The following is a 17936-nucleotide window of genomic DNA, read 5'->3' as shown; positions in this document are numbered from 1 at the left end:
GAGGGATCCCAACAGACACAGGCGCGTCCCTACCGAATCCGCGGCGCGTCCCGCAAGGCCTCAGCGGCGGGGCGGGGGGGAAGCCCGGGCCGTGCGGCCGGGGCGGGGCGGCGCGGCGGGCTGACGTCACTCGGGGCCGGCGCTGCGCTGGCGGAGTGGGGCTGGCGGCGGCAGGTAGGCTGGGGCGGCGGGGCCGGGGCTGCTGGGGCTGCCGGGCAGGGCTCGGCCGCTGGAGCGAGGCGAGCCGGTAGCGCCCAGCCCGCGGCCCGGCGGCGGGGGGGGAGCGTGCGAGAGGCCGGCGGCGGCGGGTGCTGAGCTGAGCTGAGCTAAGCTAAACTAAGCTGAGCCGCCGCCTTGCCGCGGCCGGCGGAGCCGCGAGCTAGCAGCCTGCCGTCACGGCGGGAGCGGGCCCGGGCCCAGCCTGCCCCCCGGGGGCCTGTCGGGTGGAGCTGCGCCCGGGGGGAGCGGGAGGAGGCGGGACGGTGCTTCTCCAGACCGGCTGTCCCGCAGCACCGGCCGGCTGCCGTACGGACAGGCTTCGAACGGAGAGAGCCGCATCTCCCCGCAGGGCCAGGAGCGGGCTGGCAAGAAGTAAACACAACTTCATGGGGAAAAAGGCCTGCGCGTTGTTGAGTCAGAAAGTTCCAAAAATAGAAAACTTGCTTCGTTTGAAGGGGGAGGGAGCCAAATGGTAGAGTCCTGGAGGGATGAGAGTCAGGTTGACCCAGCGCTGAGGGATCTGGTGGAGTTGAGAATGGTCAGTGTGAGGTTCATGTTTGGACTGGATGATCTTCAAGGTCTTTTCCAACCGAGATGATTCTGTGATTCTGATTCTGTGAAGTCGGGTACGTTTGAACACTCCTCTGAGCTTTGTACACTTCTCTCCCTAAGTCTTGGGAATAAAGTGACAGTAAGGTGTCCGCGGGCACGGCCTGGCTCCTGGGACTCGGCTCTGTGGTTAGGTCTGCGTGGCTAAGCCCCATCCGTCTGCAGGGATTGCAGAATCGGGTCCATTGCAAGTTTGATTGCATTAATCAAAATTGTTCCAGCAATTACAAGCTGCAGGCAGAAACACTTGATTTGTTTTGAAGTTTGCTTTGCTTACCAGCCAACTGGGTTTGAGAACAAGAAGTGAACTGGAATAGACTGTTGAATATTCCACATTATATTCCGTGCAAAACATGAAAGCTGCTATTGCAGGGAGCAGGAAGGAATAGCCCCGCCCCTTTGCTGCATTTACTCTTAACTTGCATTCAGTTTAGAGTGCTACATTTTTAGATTTCAGTCACCAAGGAACTTCTGTTGAGGTTGGTGATGAACTGATTTGGCTTTGTTTAAATCCCGTTTTCCATGTTGGTTGCACTCAGCTAGTTTAGCAGGCAACTAATACTTGGTTGCAACTGATCTTGCCAGGCTGCCTTCTAGCTCTGCAAACACTCTTTTAAACATAATGTGGGTTGACTGTGAATACTGCATAGGACTTCAAGTGAGCACTTGTGCTTAAAAAGGACCAGAGAAGAATATCTCATTGTTTTGGCACCTCCTACTCGAGTGCTGACAGATCGTTCCATGTGATTTCTTGCTCTCTATCCAGAGCTGAAGTTTTGGGCACTGAAATTCTGTGTTGTGAAAATGTAGTTGTTGCATCTGAGATTACATGCAAGGTGCTGTACAGCTGCTGAAGCCTCTTTTGCAGTTGTAGCCCTAGATAGCTGTGAGACATTCTGTAATCACAGGCAAAACTTAAATTGTCAGGAGAAATACTTTCTTCTTAGTTTCTTCCCCTTTATGTGTTTAAGTTAAATCTAATTATGATGTAGGTTTAAAGGCAGCAACAAACATTCAAGGACCTAATGTAGCACTCGCAACAGAACTGAAGTTCCTGCAAGTTCTTTATTGGCTCTTAGACTATTAAAAGATTTCACCTTAGTGGGCAAACTGGAAGAAATAGAAGCACCATTGCAGAGACCCATTCCTGTGAAAATGAAGAGCAAGACAGCTATTCCTTGTAAAGGAGAATCTGGGGGGTGAGAAGCATATACTGGTGTGGGGGGAGAACAAGGCTCAGGTCCTTCGTACTGCTTTGTTACTTTGGAAGAATAAATTGGCCCCTCTCTCTCTATAGACAGGTGACAACATCGTGTTTAGACCTTGGAGCAGGACCGGGTGACCAGGATTAAAGCAGGAGAGGAGAGGAGTGTGCCACTCCCTTTCAGTGGGCTGTCAGCTAAATGTTTGTTTTCCCAGCAAGCTGGTACAAAAGCCAAGAGGTTTATCTTGGAGTTTGAACTTTACCTGCAGGTGGTTCTTGCCACCACACCCGAGCCTGTGCTGGATGTGGTGTTCCTTCAGTGTGAAATCCTGCTGGCTATAGTCTTGTATTTGCCCAGTACTGTGAAGAGGACACGGCCACAAGTAATATCCAAAAGATGGCATATATACATCTATCAGAAAATAAGTGGATACTTACTAAATTTGTATTTTACTAGAACATAACAAAACTCTCTTCTTGTCCTCCCTCCCCTCCTCCTCAGCTTTACAAACATTCCTTGTCTGGGAGGAGTTCCTCTGTCTACCAAATCTACTGTGCCACCTTTCCCCCCTCTTCTTACGCTGCTACAAGTAGAATGTTATCTGGTAGGTTTAAGTATCTGTCTCTCATATTGGCTTACAGGCCCCACAAATAATTTCTAGAAAAGGTAGCCTTCTCAAGGGAGGCTTAAAATGCTTCTGTTCTTGTTTTTCTAGTTCAGTTGCATCCAGATAGTTGTATTTTTATTAATCCATTTTAGAACAATAGTCAGAACACTATTATGCTATAAAATAAAAACTCATCCTCCGATATATCCTATGCTTGATCTCTTTTCTTTAGCGTGCTCATAAACCAGCGTGCAGTGGCCGAGTGCTTAATGTCATGTGTGATAACTTGAATTTAAGCAGGGTCCTTCCCATGCCATTTCAAGCTTCATTTAAAAGTTGCGGATAAACGGGCATCTCACTGTATGGGCTTAACGTATTTCAATTCATCTTGGAGGGAGCTAGTGATGATTTGGAAAAACAAGTCATAAAACAAGCTTTCTCCTTCCTGTTTAAATTGTTTCAGCTTGTGTTTTGGCTGAACTTTGAGGCAGTGAATGAAAAAAAGAAGAGGAAGTACAGAAAAAGGGGGGTAGGGAGGAAGTGAGGGAGCTTAGTAACTTGAGACTGCAGAATACAGGAAGCACACGTATGTCAAGAGAAGAACTTTGAAAGGAACTGGTGGTGAGTCAGGAAACAGTCACTCCAGTTTGTCTCTTCCCCATGTTGCCAGAGTGGTAGCTGTAAACTTCTGCGTTTTCCAGTTAAACTTAAAAGTGGTCTCTGGTAGTCACGTTGGATTGCTACAATTGCACATTTGTTCCATTTGTTAAGTCCTAAAATACTAGTTGTGCCTTACTGAGTATCTTCAGCTGAGATCTACTGTGTCTCTCTGCAATACTAGCTGGGTACATGCAGCTATAATATATGACATTTTACCTCGAGATGCCTCTTTCCAATGTATTATTGTGAAATTCTGAAAACTGTTTTTCTCCCTCTCGCCTTCCTCTTCAGTCCACTAGATTAAGCAACAATGGCATTTGTGAAGAGTGGATGGCTGCTCCGGCAAAGTAAGTTATGGGCCTTTTACCTCCTTGTCTCCTCCCTGTGTCTAACTTCTCCAAAAAACATTAGAGCAACTTAGTAATTCCCAGGTCTTTCCTAAAACAAGTCTCTAGCTCTGTGGGTTGTTTTTTGGTTGGTTTGTTGGGGTTTTTTTAACCTTTAGGACACTTCACAAAATGACCTGTCATGACAGCATTTCCATGTGACCTTTTGGGTATACCAGTGGGAAACAGGATATACCATATCTGAGGTGTCTGACTGGCATTCGGCTTCAGATGCTGCTCTGTAATTAGTTCTGTATAAGTGGAGACTTGGAAACTTTACCTGACACCTTAATTTAATATCTTCAATTAGTCATGCCCTCTGCTTGTTCTTGCAGCAAGTTAGAAGTAAAGCGCCAGGTTATGCACTTAAAATAAACTTTGAATACTAGATAAAACATGGAACCTATTTCTGTAGTTTTCTGAAGTGGGGATGTTGTAGTACAGGATTTTGCTTGGCACCTCAGAATGTCTGGGGCAACTGTGAGGGATTTCTTGGTTTTACTTTTTATTAACTCTAGGACACAAATACTTCCTAATATGTGCCCTCAAAAGTGACTGTCTGATTTTTAAGGTACTATTTTACGGCGTTGGAAGAAGAACTGGTTTGACCTGTGGTCTGATGGCCGCTTAATATTCTACGATGATCAAAATCGCCATGATATAGAAGATAAAATCCACATGCGAATCCACTGCATCAACCTCAGAGTGGGGAATGAATGTCGAGGTAATAATGAAACCTTCGGGATTTGTGTATTCAGAGATGCTTTACAACTTCAGTGCCTGCCCAGCATATCACTATCTTGGATTTGGCTGGGATAAAGTTAATTTTTCTTCTTAGTAGCTAGAATAGTTCTGTGTTTTGGATTCAGTATGGGGTTTGGTATGAGAAGAATGTCGATAACACTCTGATGTTTTCAGTTGTTGCTAAGAAGTCAGAGACTTTCCAACTTCCCATGTCCTGCCCGTGTGCAGGTGTACAAGAAGCTGGGAGGGAGCACGGCCAGAGCACTGGCACCAAACTGGCCAGTGGCATATTCCGTATCATACAACGTCATGCTCAGTAGATAGAGGAGGGTTGATCAGGAAGCTCATTCTCGCTTCCGGGATTGTGGTTTCGGGTTTCTCACTTCTCTGGGATCGCTAGCCAGAGACAGGCTGGGCATCAGTCAGCAGGTGGTGAGCAATCACATTGTGCATTACCCATTTGTATTTTCTATTATTATTACTATTATTATTAGGCTATTTTATTTCAATTATTAAACTTTATATCTCACAAGTCTCCTTACCTTTATCCCTGCAATTCCCTCCCCCATCCCCCGGGGCTGGGAAGGGTGAGCGGCTTGCATGGTGCTTGGCTGCTGACTGGGTTTAAACCACGACAACCATTTACAGCACTACTGCAGAAGCAAACGTGTCCAAGAAGTGTGCAACTTCATTGTTGTTAAAACCTCCCCCCCCTAAAAAACCAAGCCAACCAACTACTAAATTCCCTTATAGATACCCACGGCATGCTATTACCATGTGATAGATTAGGTTAGGGTTTGATACTTTTAAAACTCAGTAAGGACAGTGTACAATATATGCAGGTGGCAGGCATGCATGTGAGAATGGGACGTTCACAGTAGGCTTGTGTGTCTGATTATAGAGTGTTCCTGGTGTAGTTACAGTGCTGGATGGAGTGAGAGACAGGACTAGAAATGGGAAACCTTGGCTGATTCACTTCTAGCATTTGTTAGTACTCCACTTGATGCTGACACAAGTGGAGAACACAAGTATTGGAGACCACTTACTCTAAGTCTGGATTGGTTCAGCTGTTGGACACTTGCATTTCTTAGGAATGATGACCAGAGCGACTTACTTTCAGGACACTCTAAAGAGCAAGAACAGGTTGTTTCCTTCTGTAATTTATTCTGATGCCATGGAAAGCAGCTACAACTGTTTATTTTGTCCAGACTTTTGCATAAACTATCTCCCTTCTTGTAAATGCGATCATGAAATTCTGGTTATCGACATTTTATAACTTGTCTGTTTTTTCTGACTCAGATTTCCAGCCTCCAGAGGGGAAGCAGAGAGACTGTTTATTGCAGATTGTTTGCCGTGATGGGAGGACAGTCAACCTCTGTGCAGAGAGTGCAGATGACTGCCTGTAAGTTTGCCAGAGAATATTGGTTTTGCTGCCTCTTCTTCTTTTATCTTTCTTTTTCACTTTCTCCCTAACTATTTTCCTTTCTTTGGACTTTGAGATATGTTTTAAGAAAGTTTTCAAACAAGTAAAAGCAAGTTTTCAGCGACAAAAACATAGCTCTCCTGTAAGAGGTTGTCTAGCTCATGCAAACTAACTGCAAGTTAAGCCACTCAAAACACTGAAGGGTGAGAAGGAGTAAAAGAATCTTACTAATATGGTTAATGCAAGACTGGCTGAACAGATTTTTTTTTTTTCACTTTTCCCATTTTTCAAGTAGTACCTGACCCTGCATAGCCCAAGGACATCCCAATCAGTAGTGAAGGGAAGGCTACTCCTTTATTGTGAACTCTCAACTGAGCTATATATATAGTTATATGTATATATATAGCTGTATGTATAGCTGTATACCTGTATGTATAGTTAGATAACTTCTATCATCAGTATTTGCCAAGTATGCACGGTGCATCGAGCATGCTCCCAGCCATATGGCACAGGAGTATCTGAGTGCAGTATATGTACCTTCTGTTCAAACCGTAATAGCGTCAAGACCCCCACTGTGGTCAGCACAGATGCAGCTGTTCAGACAGGAGATACAACTTCCCTGGTGCATCTCTTCCTATTACCTTATCCTGAGCGTGGCTGCCTATTGCCTGGCTGTTGTGCTTGCAGTGACGACCTTCAAAACCGCATCTGTTCCTTCTCATGTTCCTCCTTATTCCTTCTCAGCTCTGCAAAGAAAGTAATTATTTCTCAATCTTGGTGTAACACCTTTGTGCATTCATTTTACTGTATCGTTAGGCTTTGACATATGCAGTGTCTTAAACTCTGCTCCTGCAGTACCTCTAGTTGCTAGCCTTGTTTTTTTCATAGTCCTAAAAAGAAAAGGTGGCATTAATTTTTAGTGTTCCACTAAACAATGGCAGTTTTTTTGCAGGGCATGGAAAATTGCTCTCCAGGACGCCAGAACAAACACAGTAAGTGTACTACCTAGACTTTATACTGATAGAGAAGCAGCACATCAGTGTTATGTGTGGTCCAGCAGTTTACTTCTGAAATCATGTTCCATCCTTCCCTGCTAGAGAAGAACAGGGTCATGAGCATGATGGTAAGGCTTGTGGGTGGGAGAAGAATGATCCCCTGGATCACAAGCACATGTCATCCTTGCAGCCAAGTCCAGGCAAATACATGCTGGGTGGAAGTGAGTGATTTCAGGGAATGATTTCTCTGGGTGGAAGTGAATGTTTGAGAAGCTGATCTGTAAGGGAAGTAGGCACTGAGGCTGTGGGCAAAAAGTAAATCTGCAACGAGTAAAAATGCACTTTCCACTACTAGGATTTGTTGCATAACAGGTGCAGCACTAAAGGAAGTTTACTGCAAAGAAGCTGTTTGTTAATATAGATCCATTACATTGTGGGATGCTTCTTGGCGGAGACTAGGGGAGGAGCAAGAGGTGCTTGGAGGGGAGTGCAGGCATGTCGAGAAGGAATATATTACCTCTCCATCGGCATGCTAGCTGTGGAGAGCGAAGAGGTCAGGAATCATACAAGCCTCTCTGTGAGTCTTGGAATTCTCTAGAGAACTGTATCTTTGGGGACCCACATCCATCCACTTGTGGGTATTGTTAATTTGTTTTTCCTCCAGGCTACACTTCAGCATTAACTTTCCTTAGATGGCTAGACTGAACCAACCTGAGATGGTTCTGTTTCATGAGGAAATGCTGGGTTTTGTAGAATCTTATCTCGATTTTTGAAGGGTCACATTAACATTGCCACTGTACTGAGGCATCTGTCATATGATGTAACTTAGATCTGTAGATACCCAAAGCAAACACTTGTCATAGCAAAACTGCCCTGGATATGACTGCCTCTGACTGGAGCCATGCTTCATGGTGCTAAATGAGAAGTGAAGGAATTGTCCTCACGCAGAGGACACAACACTCATGGTCCATCTGCTCTAGTTGTAGGGGCTTTATCTTGCTTATGTGTGCGATGGTGACTCCTGGTTCAGGAGTTAGGAGCTGCTGCTTTTCATGTCTCTGACACTCAGCTGCCAGCCCTGCTAGATGGCATTCAAAACTTGCCAGTGCATCACCTTTGTCAGCAAGGCAGACCCCTGCTACTGAAGGTAGGGCAGGTAGCTCTCTGCACAAGTAGTTTTATAAATTAGCACTTTCCAAAGCTATTAAATGTCTCCAAGAAGGACTTGAACTAAGCAGTTAATCCATCTGTAGGTGTCTGACACGGCTTTCAAAAATACCGAGCATCCCGCAGCACTTCATAACTTTACTGGAATAGCAGGGTGATCACCCTAGCTTTGAGAACTGTGTCATTTACAGACGTTTGCAGGCTTGTGTCATATGCCTGTAGAGTTTCTTGTAGCAGAACAGAATATGTTTACTGCTAAGATGTGAGCATTTGCTGGACTTTTTCTCAGGTGGTGAAAATAACTGCCTCTTCATATAGTGCTTTCAACAGTGTGTTTCAAGCAATCTTTAGAACCTCCACCACAAGTTTGACCTAAGATACAGCCATAGTGTGCCCTCAAAAGTCTTTCTATAGTCCAGGTACAGGAGACCATAGGAACATTCTCTACTGAGCTATTAAAGCACTCCCTTGTAAATTAAAAAAAAGGAGCTGTTTTTTTTTTCTTGGGATAGGGCACTAAGAGCATCACTGTAGACTTCTGATATTAGGAGCAAGAATACAAGGCTACTGTAACAAATCTTGAGTTTCTTTGGGAGCTCCTTGTAGATGGATTCAAGTAAGTTATCACCTTTGCCTCATGGCTGCCTCCAAAAAGGACCAGAATTATAGGTGGCATTTGCAAAGTAATTCCCTAAAAACAACTGTGGTGCTTTGACCTTGGCTAAATGCCAGGTACCCACCAACTCACTCTATCACTTCCCCCCCCTTCCCCTTTTTTCTCAACAGGGCAAAGAGGGGAAAGAATATAAGATAGCCAACCCTTGTGGGTAAAACAAAAGCAGTTTTAATATAAGCAAAGCGAAGCAAAGGTCCACGTGCGGAAGCAAAAAAAAAAAAGAAAACAGATTTATTCTCTACTTCCCATTAACAGGCGATGTCGGGCCTTCTCAGGAAGCAGAGCTCCGATACACGTAGTGGTTGCCTCAGAGGACCAAGGGTGACACCCCCCCCCGCCCCGCTTCCTCCTTTCTCCCAGCTTTATACTGAGCAGACGTCATATGGTCTGGAATATCCCTTTGGTCAGTTCAGGTCAGCTGTCCTGGTTGTGTCCCCTCCCAAGATCTTGCCCACCCCGTCCCACTGGGGGGGGGGGGGGGCGGGGAATGTCGGAAAGAGCCTTGGAGCTGTGTAAGCACTACTCAGCAGTAGCCACAACACCAGTGTGCTATCAACACCCTGCCAGCTCCCAACATCAAACACAGCACCATGAGGGCTGCTACAGGGGAAAACCAATTCCGGCTCAGCCAGACCCAGTACAACAACCAAGCCCCCAAATCCCTACAGTTAAACCTCTTCTTACTGTATTTTTTTTTTTAAATGTCTCCTCACAGCCAGAAAGTGAGAGGTAGCTGAGAACTGTGACAGTGTTCTGCTAAAGTGTTCAGGTGCCACTTTTGGCTACTGCATTTGTTTGCTTCATCTGCTCTTGCAGAACTTGGTGATACCACTCTAGGGTGCCAGGAAGCAGCTAGCTTAGTTGTGGAGACTTTATCTGAAAATGGAGGATGAACAAGAGGGTAGTTTCTAAAACTGAGCCTATGAAATGATGGGAGGAGTCGGTGTGCTTGCACATACATGTATGCATGTGTGTGTGTGCACACTCAGGTAAGAAATTTTATGGTTCCTTCCTGTGGTTGATCAGGCATGTGTATTCTCCCAGGTCTGCTCTCCAAGTAGTTTCTTTTTGCAGTGTTTTATAAGGTACTCACTGCTTTCTTAACATGCAGCACGTCTAAAGGTTACTCTTTCTTTAGGGTCATTAAGTTTTAATCCTTGCACTACTCTAACTGGTGATAACTGCTACCTTGCCATGGTGTTTAGGGCTACATGGGATCTGATGTGATGTACGATGAGACGGCCATTTCTTCAGCCCCTCCTCCCTATACAGCTTATGCCACACCGTCACCTGAGGTAAGAGTTGCAGTCGGGAAGCATTAAAATAAGCGAGGTAGCAGAAGCAGCCATCCTTCATGTACTCAAATCGTACTCCCAAAGTGCTGTGTTTCACAGTTAGATCCAGCTTGAAGGTTTGTACAAAAGGAGAGTAAGAGTAAGGCACTAACAATCTATTGTTGCTCCTATTTGAGATGGATTTCCTTTGAAAGGGAGAAAGCAGATTTGGGTTGGGAGGTATATAAAGGTATGGCTTCTGAGTGAACTTGGAAAATAAAGCTTCTTAGAGACAGTGCCGAAGTTATTTGGCTAATCTTGAAAAATATTGGCGGTGCAGCTTTTAACATAAGGAGGTGTGACTACACTTTCACATTGTGTAAGCACTGGAAGGATATAAAATCAGGAGTTTTAAAAATAGGATTTAATGACTGGAGCTGTCACTCTTAACACATAAGGATTTTGTTGTATCCAAGATGTCATAGCAACACAATAACTCTAGCTCCTGGATGCACAGTTCTTTTGCAGTGGAGAAGGAGCAGCATTGGCACTGAACCAGTATACATTGGGGATTTCTGGATGTTCTGACTGATGTGCAGTGATACTCAAGGGCATAGTTTGGGGTAGTATTACTTGTTGCACTATAGATGCTCTGCTCCACCCCATCGCTGTTAGAAATAGTTGTTAAGAACTAGATGTGGTACTGGGAGCTGTATCAGGACTAGCAGCAGGCCTTCCCTTTCGGAGAACAAAACTGCTTCCAAAGCGTACAGCTACAGAGTGTTTGTCCTGGATCTGACATTTACTTGCAGTGTGTTAGAGGGAAGTTGGTTGGAGTTTCTTGGGATCAGCTGCTGCTTGCCTGGCACTTCTGAGCTCTCCAGAGAGCTGCTGTTGGCATGAGGGCAGAGAGGAGAAGCTGGTAATGCTGCTGTGGCTCTGCCTGATGTTCCAGGCCCTGCCTCTGCCATTCACCCTCCAGGAAGGGTGGAGAGCAAAAGCTGCTTAGGAGCACTTATTTTTGCAAGCAGCTGTTCTGAATCCTTTCCAGTGAGTAGATAGAGTATATCAGTACAGACTGGATATTTTAGTAAAACTTTGACTGCCTTAGAAATGAGGGAGAATTGAACAAAGTGTATAATTGGATACATAGCAAAGAATGCTTTTGTAATGGGTATTTTTAATTTCACCAGGTTTACGGCTATGGCTACGATCAGTACAATGGTGCGTATCCGCCTGCTGGTCCTCAAGTCTTCTATGCCTCCAATGGACAAGCTTATGCTGTTCCCTATCAGTATCCATACCAAGGTAATCAGTATGAACCATATCCTTCACCTTCCTAGAGAAGTTGAGTCAGTCTTTCTGGCTTTAATTCTATTAATCACCATCCTTTACCACGCACCACTTCTGGATGACAGAGCGACAGAAAGAAACCTGACTTGTAACTGGAACCAAGTCTCCTTACCCTTTTGCAATAAGCGAGCGCAGTGAAGTTTCTATTAAGTGATTTAACCTTCCCAATGTGATCCCAGCGTATTTAAATAAACTCTTTTTGAAGCACACAAAACTCTCTAACTACAGTAGGCAGCATGTTTTCTAAGCAAAGATAGAAGAGCCAGAACAAGACAATGCCCAGTACGGAGTACTGAATCAGACAGAGCTTTTGATTCATCTATTGCTATTATACCTAGCTTAATTATTTCAACACTGACATTCAGCTATGACCTCAGAATTAAATGCAAGTGTCAAAGGTAAATTCACTCCCAAAGCATGGTTGTAACTGATTCCTTCCCTGCATGCTGGAATTGCTGTAAGGCAGTACATTCAGCCTTGTGAAGTCTTGTATTGCTCTGTTCAGGTTTGTAGAGCTTTCAATCCCCATAAAAGAGGAAAGGGAGTAAAATTTTAGGGTGTGCTTTTAAGCTTAGTCCCCTTAATTTAGGATTAGCTTTGCATAGAGCACCCCAATCCTACAGAATTGGTGCTTTAGAGTAGTAAGGGTAATATAAATCAGAAGATTTAACTTACTAATTGTTTATGATCTGGCTCTGCAAGCAAGAATCTCTTCAGAATTTTTGTCAGTTTTGAGGAGGATTTTTTTTTTCCATTTGACATTTGTCAGGTCTGCCTTTTCCATTTTTTATTACAAGGGAGGTGCATCAGCCTAAAGCTTTTAAAGCTTTCCTCATCTAGGTTAGTGATCCTAAGATACAGATCATAGCAAACACAGAGGAAGGTGGGTTCTGTTGGTTCTCAGCAGCTGAAAAGCAGCAGCTTGTTTCAAGTCCCAAGAACCATTTTTAAAAACTACCAGCAGGCCTTGGAAATCAAGCCTCAGAAACTTGTATGATAAAAATCCAACATTAAACAGTAACTCTCCTAAACAGTTTGCAAGTCCAGTGTGTTAAGATACTAGTTATAGGTTGGGCATAGTAACCAAGCCTCAATGCTTTCCTTCAGTAGGGTTACTGCAACTAAATCTTAGGGGTCAAGTTCACCCCTAGCAACTTAACCCCTGTACTTTCGGCTTCATTGCTTTTTCTCTGAATTGATGTAATCCTTCTCATGAGGTTCCCAGTCATGCATCATTGAAAGTCAGCGAGAGCCTTTTCCAGTTGTATTAGTTGGATTACTTCACTATCAGTTAGCAAAAGCACTGCAGTATCTCCAAGAATATTTAATCTTCCTGAAGTGTCTGGAAGGGAAAGCAGTACTATTATGTTTGCTTTGCAGGTAGGAGCTAAGTCACAAAACATGACAGGTGGAGCTTGTACCGGTCAATTGGTGGCTTCTTGAGTCATAGGTTAACTCCTGAGTAGTGGGCCAGTCTTCATCCGAAAAGAAATGTAGCAGCTGTCACCACACAACAGATCAGCCCAGGATGTAAAGGCTGAATTGAAGCAGTAGGCAGTAATTGCAAAGTAAATAACTGATACACAGTTTCTGACAAACCACTGGCTTAAGAGCTGCCAAACATTTTTTTGGAGGGGGAACTGCACTATTTGCCTTAACTTGAAGGCTAAATTGATTTTTAGACCCATTTCTTGCATTAAATCCACTAAGTGTTTGATAGAATGATACAAGTAATTCAGAGGTTCTTTGCTAATACAAATGCAGAACAGTGTTCAGTTTTACATTTGTGATGAGCTTTTCTCCCAGATATTAAACTCTTACAAGGCTAGAAGTGTTGCTAGGCCTCTGGATTTATTTAATAAATGTGGGGGCTGAATCCAAAGCAGAGATGTATTCTACCTTTGTAGCTGACATCATCTTAGTGTTCAGTGGAAGAGGGTGAAAGAATGGGCGTGTTTTGGAATTGCAATGCATGGTATTAAGATACACATTTCTTTTGCCCTCCTTCTAACAATCTCTTATTACCTAGGACCTTATGGCCAGCCCCCTGCAAACCACATCATCATTCGAGAGCGTTACCGTGACAGCGACGGAGATCTTGCACTGGGCATGCTTGCTGGAGCAGCGACTGGAATGGCTCTGGGATCATTATTCTGGGTCTTCTAGATTACCCGTTCCTTATCTTTGTAGTTCCAAAAACCTTTACTGTGTGCAATAATATATTTGCAATGTTGTTTACTGTTAAACTTTAAGAAATGCAATAGTTATTTTTCAGTAGTGATATCTTAATAACTGATTCTTAACTGTCTTAAAAGGAGAGTTTAAAGGCACCGTTTGGTTAAGTGGCTGGAGATGGCATGTGCTGCACTTGAATTCTGCCCTGATGTTTGGCGTTAGAAGGATTGGTACTGGTAAGGATCAGTATGAGCACCAATGTAATATGGTAGCAGTCACTAGCTTTATGAACAGACTGTTACTGTGAACACCGTAAAAAAAGGATTTTTTTGGGGGGTCTAAAATCTGGTCCAAACAGGCAGCTTACAGGAGCCCTGCATTAGTGTATATGTACTACTGGCTTCTAAACATTCCCTGGACAAACATATAGCTCAGCAGAAACTCCTTGGCATTAGGTAGTCTGCCATGCTCGAGGAGTTTTTTGTTTTCAAACTTGCCTGCAGATGGTAGTGTATTTTCTCAGGTGGAGTCCTGTACCTGTCCCTCACACCATCCAAGTGAAGTTGTCTTTGAGAACATAAAAGCAAACTGCTAAGAAGTGGCAGCACTCCAGTTCTTTTATTCTCCCAGAAATGTGAATGACCAGTAGCAGGGAAGACTAGTGTTTGTTGTTCCACCCCCCTCTTTTTCCTGAATCACTCTTCTCTGCTCAGATGGAAGTAATGGATTTTCAGCTTTGCAAGTGGTCCTCCTTGTCTGTAGAACAGTCGCCTCAGACACTGTGCATTGCTGAGGAAGAGGCCATTGTCTAGTGTCTTTGCTCATACTGCTATTGCTCTGTAGAGTCTGCAGGAGAAAAACTGACTTAAACAACCCCCTGCCCTGTTGGGGCTACCAGAACTCCTCTGCAGGCCGTAATAGTCAAGAGGGGAGACAACAGCACAAATAGACCTTGCACACAGGCACTTTGATATCAGCTGCCTTGCCAGGGCTAGGATAGAATGTCTGCTTCTTGGCCTCCAGGGTCTCCTGAACCAGGTTCATTATTTGCAACTAAGTTTTGAGCACAGCTGAGCCTGGTTTTGTTCTGTGCACACTTCCCCCTCGCGTTCAGCGGGTCTCTTCCCTCCATGACTTAAGGAAAACACTCCAAGGAACCTGGCTGCCTTTGCTTGTATGTCTGGTTCCTCAGACAGTGTGCTCCTGCAGGCTGCTGTGCTGTGGACTGTAACCTGGAGTGCAGCTGTTATGTGTGTGACCTATTACCTGATCCTGTTGTTATCCATGCTGAGCTGTGCTTGGCAGGGGAAAGAAAGCTCTGAAGAAATGCACGTGCTTTCTTATTCAGGTATAAGAGGCAGGGTGCCTAAGTTGAGTTCTTTATAGAAAGAGGACTTATTTTTATACTTCTACTTTCAGCTTCCTGTATTCATACTGTTTTAATATGTTAAGTCTTTTTTAGGCTTTCATTCAGAAGTAGATTAATTTCCTTAAGGTTCATGGGGTTTTGGGGTATCTCAGGAAAGATGAAAATAAATGAGAACTTGCACCCATATAAATTTAGATCAAGCCCTAACCTTTTTCATTTCATCCTAAAGCTGTCTTGGCTCTGTCCTACATGTTAAAGCAATAGAGGCCTTGGACAAGAGTTTGGGTAGCAGCCAGGGGGAGCACTAAGCTTTCAGGACTGTTTGGACTAATCCAACAAACTGAAAGCATCGGAAGCGAGCAGACAGATGTAATCTTGGCTGCATTACAAAGATTGGGCCTAGTCCACAGAATGTAAACTTGTTTCAAGAAACTTTGGTTTGGAGTCGTACATCAATATGCATGCATGTTCTTTCACAGATTAATACAAGCTGCATGTGTTCTGCCAGTGGTATGTACTGGAAGGACTTGTTGGATGTTCAAAAGAGAACTAAAGTAAAAGTTTCCTATTGCTAGTCCAAACCAAAAGAAATTGGAGTACACTACTGAAGTTCTCTTAGAGGCCTGGTACCCTTGAGGTCAGAAAGAGATGGTGACTGTCTGGAACTTAAGTGAACAAACATTTCTACCCTTTTTAAGCCTTGAGATAACCTTGAAGCTGATTACAGGTCTACACTGCTGTTTAGTTTGCATGTTACAATATAACTAGTTCTGTAGAATGCCTCCATTGCCTCTTCTCCTTGTGTGACATTTAGCTTGTAAAGGGTGGGGGAGAATAAAACAATTGAACATCATTGTGATTTCTTTTGAATTTCATGATTGTGAAAGAATAGCACAAAGTGAATCAGCTAGCAATTTATTTTAAGTTCAGAGTTATATTGTGTGGGGGTTTTTTTGCAAGAGCTTTTGATCACAGCAGGGGAACATGTCTCTTGTGCTTTCAGGAGATGACTGTGTCTAAGTCCCCACTTTCTTCAAGTGAAGTATATAAGATAAAGACTCTGTTGGTTGCAAAACATTCCTGGGTTGAATTCAAAGCAAGAAATTATATTTTTAAAAGTTCAAATTGAAGTAAGTCTCCATTAAAAAAAATAACCCTTCTCAAGGGGAAAAAAATTTATGAATTGAAGCTGAAGATTCTAGTTCCATCTTAGTTACAATAGACTGCTTTTATAAAAAAATCATGAGCTACTTTTCTATCCTGGTAGCATAGGCATTTAGAGCCTAAAAAGCAAATGTACAAGACTGTGTTAGAACATAAAGTCAAGAGAGCAGTTACCTTACTGCAGGTGCTTGTAGCCTTTCTGATCTCACTGCAGAGATAGAAGTGGAAATGTCTTGGTGCACAAAGCAGCAGCAGGGGGATAGCCGCTGCAATTCACTGGTTGGTAAAGCTCATAGACTTGCTTCCTGAAGACATGGCTGTACCTCCTGTGGCTCAGGAACAGAGTGGAGGTTTGGTCGTATCTATAACAGTGTCTGGCTGGATACATGTCATGACTCGATAGCCTTTCGCTGCCCAGTCCAGTACTTCATATATCTGCAGTTTGTGTAGATGCTGGCGTGAGCTGAAGGAGCAAAGCCCCTGTGAATTTCAGGGCCTGGAGGGACTGCCATGCCTGCTTCTGCAGATGGGTGATACCATAGTGATGGGAAGAGGTAGTGGGTGGGGCAAGATCATTCTCAAAACAGATAGAAATGATAGTCCTAAACAGGTGTTCATTTCCAAACAGTGCTATTCATGATGATGTGATTCCAGTTACACCTGCACAGCATCCAAGCACACGCTTTCCTACCTGGGGCCCAATACTTGACCTCCCTAAAGCTGTGGGAGGTCCACAGCCACTGCAGTGTACACTATCAGTTGATTTGTATAGCAGTTACAGTCTGTTCAGAATTAAATGTCAGTGCTTACAGAGGTCATGGGTCTAGATGTTCATCTATGACTAGTTACTTTTGGATTCTCAGTTGTGGACATCTGGACAGAGCCAGGCTTCCAGAGAATGGGGTGGAAATGCTCAGCTTTCTGTTAAGCCTGACCACATTAAAGAGATGAACCAGGGCCCCCTCCCAAATTCTTCATTACATGTGAAAACAGCTGTTGGCTTTTTTTGCTTGAACTGGGGGGGGATAGGGAGCCAGCCTCTTCCAGGGAGTGGGTAAAGGCTTGTGAACTAGAGAGCAGGGGGCAGGAAGTGTTTATATACAGAGTAAGTGCACTGACCTTTGGCAAAAACATTTCTTTTCTAGTGCTGAAGCACACTGAGCTGCATCTAGATAGAGCTACCCTAAATGTCACACTACACTGGCTTCATTTCGTTTGTTCTTCAGGGGAGATTCAATAGGTGATGGAACCAGCTAAGCAAGTTGGGTAAAGGAGAACATTCACACTTGTGTTCTTCGATGTGTTTGTGGCTTTTCTTCCTCATGACACAACAAAGATAAACATGTATAAGTCATGGAGGGTAGCATGCAGCAGATGTGTTGTGTCCCCCCCCAATCCTTCATGTTCTTGTGCACTCTCCATCTCAACTGCTGCTTTTAGTATATGTCCTCATTCTCATTATTAATTTATAGCAAAATACCCTTAGCAATAAAATTCATATTTAAGTGTAATTGTTTTGTCTTGACATATTTACTAGCCTTTATTCAACATTTCTCATTTAGTTAGTCTGTAGATGTCTATGTTTTTCAAACATGTAGTCAGCTTACAGGATGGAAGGAAACAGTGGCATGACCAATTCCGTGCACCTCCAGTCTTCCCCAAGCAATTACAAGGGTGACTTGACTTGGTAGGAAAATGAACTAAGACAACTGTGGCTGTTGGAGAGCTCAGGCTGACATACCTCAGTCATCTCCATTACCATTTAATAAAGATGATGTCTGTGAAATCAGCAGAGTAACTCCACACACCACTATACCAAGATTAGAGTTAAGGCCTATTTCTTTTTTAATGGAGTTGAAGGCTTTGACTCAAAAATGCTTAACCCTGGATATATGTAATGCTGATCCAGA

General features: G+C 43.9%; 2 protein-coding genes across 2 annotated transcripts in view; one reads left to right on the top strand and one right to left on the bottom strand.

The window, feature by feature from the left end:
• FAM168B (family with sequence similarity 168 member B) overlaps positions 1-51 on the bottom strand; it is a 47608-nt gene extending 47557 nt beyond the window's left edge. The window contains exon 1 of the mRNA XM_074833597.1: positions 34-51. The gene's annotated coding sequence lies outside the window, so the exon portion shown is untranslated. The remainder of the gene's footprint in view (positions 1-33) is intronic.
• On the top strand, positions 49-15715 carry PLEKHB2 (pleckstrin homology domain containing B2). The gene is made up of 8 exons (XM_074833594.1): positions 49-174; positions 3592-3647; positions 4258-4410; positions 5730-5832; positions 6806-6845; positions 9897-9986; positions 11159-11273; positions 13348-15715. The coding sequence occupies exons 2-8, from the start codon at positions 3611-3613 to the stop codon at positions 13482-13484; spliced, it is 675 nt and encodes a 224-aa protein (XP_074689695.1). The 5' UTR covers positions 49-174; positions 3592-3610; the 3' UTR covers positions 13485-15715.
• Positions 15716-17936: the final 2221 nt, after the last annotated feature.

The sequence above is a fragment of the Strix aluco genome, chromosome 9 (genome assembly GCF_031877795.1).
Source record: "Strix aluco isolate bStrAlu1 chromosome 9, bStrAlu1.hap1, whole genome shotgun sequence".
Classification (NCBI taxonomy): Eukaryota; Metazoa; Chordata; class Aves; order Strigiformes; family Strigidae; genus Strix; species Strix aluco.
The sequence above is the reverse complement of the archived record's forward strand: the minus strand, read 5'-3'. Positions and strand labels throughout refer to the sequence as shown.

Bases quoted from the DNA above. Each gene is read 5' to 3' on its own strand.
- PLEKHB2 (XM_074833594.1), top strand. From the start codon at position 3,611: ATGGCATTTGTGAAGAGTGGATGGCTGCTCCGGCAAA. The intron at 5,833-6,805 runs GTAAGTTTGCCA...GTTTTTTTGCAG, and splicing joins GAGAGTGCAGATGACTGCCT to GGCATGGAAAATTGCTCTCC. The intron at 6,846-9,896 runs GTAAGTGTACTA...CATGGTGTTTAG, and splicing joins AGGACGCCAGAACAAACACA to GGCTACATGGGATCTGATGT.